The following is an 8,376-nucleotide window of genomic DNA, read 5'->3' as shown; positions in this document are numbered from 1 at the left end:
CTTGACCAGAAGAAATGGTTGAGACGCTTGTGTCCTCCCCAGACACTCACAAGGGGGTTCCCGGTATAACTGATTTATTTTTTTCTTGTGGATGACGATGGTAGCAAAATGTTACGGTCGAGGTTGAACTAACGGGTTCACCCAAAAATAGCTGTGAGCTTGTTTCGGAGAAAGCGGCGGAGTGCGTGAAGTCTGAGATAGGAACCTTCTGATCCAACCAACAAGCAAACTTTTAAGCTACAGCTGAGCAACCAGCATACCAATTTATCTCACTGTCAATGCCCTACTGTACACCCTCAAACAAAATTGCTAAAAACTAAATGGTAGGGACTGGAACGACACTTGTCTTTTGTAGTCGTAGTGTAGCTTTTAGTTCAACTTTTCGCTATAAGCCAATTTTTCAAGTACTTCCGAGAGTAGTTAAGAAGTACACCCAAGAGAAGAAGTTTTTGGACCACGAAAGCAGCATTTCTTAGTGAATTCTCTACCGCACTGCAGCCCGGAGTACTATGTGGGGTAGTTTTCATGAGTTCAATACTTATACAACATGTCGCATGCATTCGGCAGTTTGTCAGGGTGCTATAGGAAGATAAATAACGTAAAATTGCCATTTACCTGGTCCGAAAACTTTTGATCATGGTTGTACATGTTTACAACTATGTGGGTTTGACTACAGGCTGCGGATAAATTTTCGGGCAGAGTTTTTCGTGCTCTTGTTTTAGTGTAAATGCTCTAAAGTCATGCCCAGGCCTTTGATTTTGTCTTTTTTTAGTTCTTTCAGTCTCCTGGTCCTTTCCACACCTATTATTTTTTTCCTTTCGTTTTGGCACTCTGCAAAGATGGGAACTGAACCCCGTATTTTTCTTCTTAAAATCCCCGCAGACAGATGAAGTCCCTGCAAAAATGTAGCACGCACACCGTCGTTTGGATGCTACACACGTGCTGTAGAGGGCACCGCGTTGATCGTGTAATCTTTCCGACACTTGCTTTAATTCGTACTGTTACGAATGGGCCAGCGCCGCCGTACTGTCCCGCATCACTCCTCGGCTGTGCGGCGAAGCCCCTGCGTGCTCCTTCGAAAACAGGCGCCACCATGTCGGCAGCAAGTTGCGACAAGCCTCGTCAGACGCTTCGCTCTCTGCGCATTCGGCGGCTGCCTGCGGCGGCTGAACTTCGGCGGCTGCCTGAACGGCTCGTCTCCACGCTCTTCAAGGACACAGAGGCAGGCCCCGGTGATCGCAACGGAGTCCTCCTCTCTCCCCTCTCTCGGACTCAACGTGCCCGAGGCTATGAACAGCTTACGAACTCTGGAAAGAGTGTAGTGCGTGTTCCAGCGTGTTGGCGTTTGACCGTTACCGCTTTCGGGTATAAATAGAGCTCCCAAGCGTTGTAAACCATTCCTGTTAGAGCAGCGAATCGATGTTGTCGCTCTGCTCGAGTCCTGTATTGTAACCTCGCCCGTCGGGGCATTGTTCTTTGGCTTCGGCTCACCTCTCGTTATGAAGAAAACGTTTACGCTGGCCTGTCAGCTCTGGACGTCTTCCCGGCTGCAGTCGGCCTTCGCGGTCGCAACAACTGGTTGGCAGCGGTCGGATGGCAACTTCGTAACACCTGAGGCCAGCGGTGCGAGACCCAACACCACGGACGTCAAGGCGGCTTCGGACTTCGCAGAATTCACGGCGGTCAAGGGTGAGTGCGGGACTTTTCTTCACTGAGTTTTACCAGGCTGCTGAGGATAGCTGGTAGGGCGTGTTTTTGTCGCGTGGGTTATTCGCGCAAAACATTTTTGGAGCAGTGGGAAAGCAGTACTCTAGACCGGCCATGAATTTGAAAGCGTTGAAAAAACCGCAGTTGTTGGAGCTTGCAAAAGAGTTGCGCTTGGATGTTACGGACGCACTGAGAAAGCCAGAGCTGATACAGGCTATACTCGCTGTTGGCGCTGACGATGACGAGCTGTCTGATTGCATTGAGACCATCAATGGCAGGGAGACCGCTAAACGTCAGGCTGCAGAGGCTGAGCGCCAGCGTGAGGAACGCGAGGATAGAAGGCGAGAACAGGAGCGACAGCATGAGCTGGAAATGAAACGTCTTGACATCGAGGCATCTCGATCTAGGCGTGAGAGTGACAGCAGCGCGCCAAGCGTGCAGTCTGCGGCGACTGAGCGACCTACGTTGCGAATGTGTGACCTAATGCGACCCTACAAGGTAGGAGAAGACATCGGTCTTTTTTTGGTCAACTTCGAGCGTACGTGTGAGAGGGCCCAGTTTAGCCGAGACTCATGGCCGCAAAAGCTGCTTACGCTTTTGCCAGGTGAGGCATCCGACGTGATGGCCCGCTTGCCAAAGGAGGAGGCGGAGGACTATGAGAAAGTCAAGTCTAGCCTCCTGCGTAAGTACAGGCTGTCAGCAGAGGCGTTTCGCCAGAAGTTCCGTGAAGCCGAGAAAGCCAGGGGCGAGTCATACTCTGAGTTCGCCTACAAGCTGAGGGCAAACATGGAAGAGTGGCTCAAAGAGGCAAAGGCTTTCGGAGAGCACGACAAGGTAGTTGAGTGCTTCGGTCTTGAGCAGTTTTACCGCCGTCTACCTGAAAACCTGAGACTCTGGGTGCAAGATAGGCCAGGGGTAAATACTGTAGATAAGGCAGCTCAACTAGCCGACGAGTTCATCGCACGTCGAGGTGCGCAGGGGCCGAAAGACGGCCAAAAAGAGTTCAGGCCGAGGCCTGATAAGTTAGGGCCGAAAGGCAGAGCTCCCTACGAAAAGAGCGGAGCAAAAGTGACCGAATCCGCGAATAATGAAACGGGCTCGGAAAACGAAAAGAGCGCAAACGCAGAGGCACAGCGCCGAAAAAAGGCTTTCGAAGCGCGCAAGCAGTCCGCGTGCTACAATTGTGGCGAGACAGGGCATTTCGCAGTTAGTTGCAAAAAGGGCAAGCTTGTCTTTCACATAGTACACCAGGATGAGGAGAGCAGACAACTTTTAGAGCCCTACGTACGCGAGCTTGCAGTTAACGGCAAACCGTGCCGAGTGCTTCGCGATTCCGCAGCAACAATGGACGTGGTCCACCCGTCCTACGTCGAACCGCACCAATTCACGGGCGATTGCGCGTGGATAAAGCAGGCCGTAGAAGCGCAAAGCGTGTGTCTTCCGATCGCCAGGATAACCATCGATGGTCCCTTCGGAAAGCTTGAAACCGAGGCCGCTGTCTCTCCCAGCCTTCCGGCACAGTATCCGTATCTTTTCTCGAACAGGTCCGATCAGCTGCTGCGCGAGAGGGGACTCGTTTTCGGGGAAGGGATAGTGTTCGCGCTGACGCGCTCGAAGGCTCGCGAACTCGGAGCAAGGGCGGCGGTTGAAAGCAGGAACGATTCGCGAAGAGAGGAGGTGGGGAAGCTTGCTGCGACTAGCGCCGACGTTGCTTCCGAACGCGGCCAGTCGGCCTCCTTGCAGGTTCAGATCGCGGGTGTCGAGCAGCAGCAGCAGCCCGCCGAAACAGATGATTCTCTGGCAGAGCTTTTTGTAGCACCTACGTCGGAAAGTTTAGAGCGGTTGCTGCACGTCGGTAGTACGGCACTGAGCGCGGAGCAAAGAAAAGATCACACGCTGGAAAAGTTACTGGATAATGTAACTGAAGGGGTTGCGAAAAAGAACGTAAGGTTCCAGGCGAGGGAGGAGATACTTTACCGCAAGTATCGAGACCGGAGAGGGGTGGAGTATGACCAATTAGTTGTCCCGCAGGTCTATCGTCAGGATTTGTTGCGTCTCGCACACGGCAACTCGTGGTCAGGGCACCTAGGCATACGAAAAACAAAAGACCGCCTATTGCAGGAGTACTACTGGCCAGGATGCTTTCGCGACGTCGAAAACTTTGTGCGCACTTGCGATGTGTGCCAGAGAGTGGGCAAGCCAGGAGACAAAACCAAAGCGCCCATGAAACTTGTGCCGGTTATCACGGAGCCTTTTCGCCGTCTCGTGATCGACACGGTTGGCCCACTGCCCGTGACGACCTCTGGCTACCGTCACATCTTGACAGTGCTCTGTCCTGCTACTAAGTTCCCCGAGGCCGTGCCCTTGAAGGAGTTGAGCTCAGTGGAAATTGTGAACGCCCTACTGTCAGTGTTCGCCAGGGTTGGCTTCCCGGCGGAAATACAGTCAGACCAGGGTACAGTTTTTACGAGCGCACTAACGACGACGTTTCTCGAGAAGTGCGGAGTAAAACTCATTCATAGTTCCGTGTACCATCCTCAGTCGAACTCTGTCGAGAAGCTTCACTCAGTAATGAAGCGCGTTCTCAGAGCCATGTGCTACGAACGAAAGACTGACTGGGAGCTGTGTTTGCCGGCCGCTATGTTTGCTTTGAGAACGGCTCCTCACGAGACGACCGGGTTCACGCCAGCGGAACTTGTTTACGGGCGCTCGTTACGTTCCCCCCTCCGCATCCTCCGGGAATCGTGGGAAGGTAGGGGCGAAGACCCGATGGTTGTAGAATACGTACTCTCGCTGATGGACCGCTTGCATAGGGCACAGCAGCTAGCGGGCACCGCAATGAGCACAGCCCAGAAAAAGTCAAAACCCTACTACGACAAGGGAGCCAGGGCACGTCAGTTTGAGGTGGGAGACCAGGTAATGATTTTGCGGCCGTCTCAACGCCACAAACTAGAAGTTCAGTGGGAGGGCCCGGCAAAGATCCTTCAAAAATTGTCTGAAACTAACTACGTTGTGAGCGTACCTGGAAAACGCAAGCTCCAACAAGTATACCACAGCAACCTACTAAAGCCCTACAAGCAGAGGGAAGCGGTGGTGCAGATGCTAGTTAACATACCCGAGGAGATTCCCCCCGAGATTCCGGAATTGGGTCCGCTTACCCATGACGGCACGAGTAGACTCGTTAACGACCTAGTAACGAAGGCGGAGCTGGAGCCTGACCAAAGACGTGAGTTGGAGGCACTGTTGGAAGAGTTCTCGGACCGGTTTTCGGATAAGCCCGGCAGAACTTCCCTTTTAACGCATGACATCGAGCTTACGTCTTCCCAGCCCGTGCGTTCAAAGGCGTATCGAGTGTCGCCGCGACAGCGCGAAATTCTGGAAACTGAAATCCAGAAAATGCTGGCTCTGGATGTGATAGAGGCTTGCGAGAGCGACTATACTTCACCCCTGATACTGGTTGAAGTTCCTGGCAAGGATCCGCGACCATGTGTAGACTATAGGAAGTTAAACCTTATCACCAGAGACCAAACCTACCCGATACCGAACATAGAGGAACGTATCGAGAAAGTAAGCAGCGCTTGCTTCATTTCCACTTTTGACTTAGTGCGGGGATACTGGCAGGTTCCGCTGACGAAGGAAGCTAGCCGTTACGCGGCGTTTATTTCACCCATGGGGACCTTCCGACCAAAGGTTTTGAGTTTTGGGCTGAAAAACGCGCCATACTGTTTTTCAAGTCTCATGGACAAAGTGTTACGGGGGTTCGACGACTTTGCGTTGCCCTATTTAGACGACGTGGCTATCTATTCCGCCTCGTGGCCGGAGCATCTGGAACACCTGCGCTCCGTGCTTTTACGTTTGCGTGAAGCTGGCTTAACGATCAAGGCACCTAAATGTCAAATGGCCCGCGCGGAAGTCACTTACCTTGGTCACGTTATAGGTAGGGGTCATCGCCGACCTTCTGCAGTTAAGGTAGCGGCAATCCGAGACTTCCCGCAGCCCCGAACCAAGACAGACATTAGGTCGTTCTTGGGAATCGCAGGTTACTATCAGAGGTACATTACGAGGTACTCTGAGCTGGCTAGCCCTCTAACCGACGCGCTTCGTAAAAACGAACCGCTATCAGTCGCGTGGGACGAAACAAAAGAGCAGGCGTTCGCCGGCCTGAAAAATGCTCTAACTAGCCACCCTGTACTGAACTCGCCAGACTACACAAAGCCCTTCGTGGTCCAGTGTGATGCTAGTGACCGTGGGATGGGCGTAGTTTTGTGTCAGAAAGCTGACGACAATGAGGAGCACCCAGTATTATACGCAAGTCGTAAGCTGACGATTCGTGAAGAAGCGTACAGCGCCTCCGAAAAGGAGTGTGCGTGTCTCGTCTGGGCGGTGCAAAAACTGGCCTGCTACCTCGCCGGCTCGAAGTTTATAGTAGAGACCGACCACTGCCCTCTCACGTGGCTGCACACGATGTCCTCAAAGAACGGTCGCCTCCTACGCTGGAGTCTGGCTCTGCAGCAGTATACGTTTGAAGTGCGGTACAAAAAGGGGAAGCTGAATGGCAATGCTGATGGCTTAAGTCGGAGTCCTTAAGGCAAGAAATGGCCTGTAGACGCCTGACTTTCTCAATTTCATTGTTTTTCCTGGAACAGGTTTCGCCCTTTACGATTGCAGTTTTTTTGTGTGGGACATTTCCAATCACGCGAAATGTCAACTTTCAGGTTTGTTCACGTGTCTAAAGTACTGCTGGGCAAAAATATAACTAGAGTAGTTAGTTATTCGCGTACTTTTTCGCAACTAAAAGCCTGGTAGATCTTCAGTGTGGATTTGTCTTCGCACTTGCCGGCGATGCGGTTGTGTCTTGCTGTGTTGTTCTGTTGCTTGCCTGACCAAGCCAGAGACGTTCTTGGGGAGCCACTACTCGTCCAGTGACCCGCCCGGTGAAGCTCCAGCACGGTGTCGTACAGCCAAGGCCTGGAGTCGAGCGTCTGCCGAACACTTCACTTCGACAGCATCCCTCCGGACAACGGTTGCAGACCCTTATCCATCGGGATCTCGGACCCCCGGCGGAGAAGCTGTTACGAATGGGCCAGCGCCGCCGTACTGTCCCGCATCACTCCTCGGCTGTGCGGCGAAGCCCCTGCGTGCTCCTTCGAAAACAGGCGCCACCATGTCGGCAGCAAGTTGCGACAAGCCTCGTCAGACGCTTCGCTCTCTGCGCATTCGGCGGCTGCCTGCGGCGGCTGAACTTCGGCGGCTGCCTGAACGGCTCGTCTCCACGCTCTTCAAGGACACAGAGGCAGGCCCCGGTGATCGCAACGGAGTCCTCCTCTCTCCCCTCTCTCGGACTCAACGTGCCCGAGGCTATGAACAGCTTACGAACTCTGGAAAGAGTGTAGTGCGTGTTCCAGCGTGTTGGCGTTTGACCGTTACCGCTTTCGGGTATAAATAGAGCTCCCAAGCGTTGTAAACCATTCCTGTTAGAGCAGCGAATCGATGTTGTCGCTCTGCTCGAGTCCTGTATTGTAACCTCGCCCGTCGGGGCATTGTTCTTTGGCTTCGGCTCACCTCTCGCTATGAAGTAAACAGTTACGTTAGCCTACGGCTTCTGGACTTCTTCACGGCTGCAACAGCGGCTGGCCGCCCGCATCATACACGCTACCACTCGTATGTCGGAGGCCACGGAGCTTGGATCGGGTGCCCCCGCCCGGTCGCAACAGTACAAACATCGAAGAGCGTACAACTTGTTTTTGTTTGCTTCCGATCACTTCGCATTTTACAGAGGTCGGTTCTCGAAGCCTACACTTTTTCTTCGCACTTCGACGTGACGCGCTACAAATATTCGAGTCACCTCGATAATCGATGAGGGAACGAGGGCTGCTCTAGAGATTGAGACCGTTATTTTCTCCAACACGGCGTTAAAAGACTAAAACCTTTCATTTGGAAGGCTAGCGGCTCACTCGTACCTACATTGGATGCCTCCACTGGAAGTATTGCTAACCCATGAAAGGGCGTATTTACAAGTTCCCGAGACACATATCGCTGCCGGAGTAAACGAGACAAATGCAACGTACACGGACACAGCCGGCAGCCTCGTGCCTCAAGGCTGAAGCACAAGGAAGCTACTGTCTCGACAAACGAATAATTGATACTAAATGTCTGAGTAGGACGTGTCATTGCGTGCGGGAAATGTCGGGAGCATACAAAATAGAAAAAGAAATCTGATTGTCACAATGTGGAATCTGCTCCGCAATTAAAAGGAAAAAAATATGGGTGTGATTAGAGATTCCATACCCGCTTTCGTCATTTCTTACTGCCCTAACGCATATCGTTTTTTTAGGCACGATGCTTTAAGACCGGGGTCGGCAACATTTTAAAGGTGCAGGGCCGAGTGGCTTGAGGGCACAGCGGAGCGCCGGAAGGCAAATCGAGTGGGGGGAAGCAGGTTTTGCAGGCAAAGAAAAAAAAATCAGCGAATTGACAATATTACTTGACAATAATCTGGCTAAGTGCAAAGATGGAGGACAATGCCAACTAGAAGCTATGAATTCTCTATCCTTGCCCTTCTCTGTCCATTGACCGCTCATTTGAGGTCAAAACAGGCGTGTCGGCCTTTAGACAGGAAATGACAGTAGGAGGGGTGGGGGTTCTGAGGCCGTACTGGTGGGAGCATAA

At 52.5% G+C, this 8,376-nt stretch overlaps 1 protein-coding gene across 1 annotated transcript; it reads left to right on the top strand.

Annotated features, from left to right (window-relative positions):
• The first annotated feature begins 1,034 nt into the window (after positions 1 to 1,034).
• Positions 1,035 to 7,992, top strand: LOC144179373 (uncharacterized). The gene has a single exon (XM_077707704.1). It carries the CDS (start codon positions 1,822 to 1,824, stop codon positions 6,292 to 6,294), a length of 4,473 nt encoding a protein of 1,490 aa, XP_077563830.1. The 5' UTR covers positions 1,035 to 1,821; the 3' UTR covers positions 6,295 to 7,992.
• Positions 7,993 to 8,376: the final 384 nt, after the last annotated feature.

This window comes from Haemaphysalis longicornis, unplaced genomic scaffold (genome assembly GCF_048455015.1).
Source record: "Haemaphysalis longicornis isolate Haplotype H1 unplaced genomic scaffold, Haemaphysalis longicornis Haplotype H1 scaffold_4, whole genome shotgun sequence".
In the NCBI taxonomy this organism is placed as follows: Eukaryota; Metazoa; Arthropoda; class Arachnida; order Ixodida; family Ixodidae; genus Haemaphysalis; species Haemaphysalis longicornis.
The sequence above is the reverse complement of the archived record's forward strand: the minus strand, read 5'-3'. Positions and strand labels throughout refer to the sequence as shown.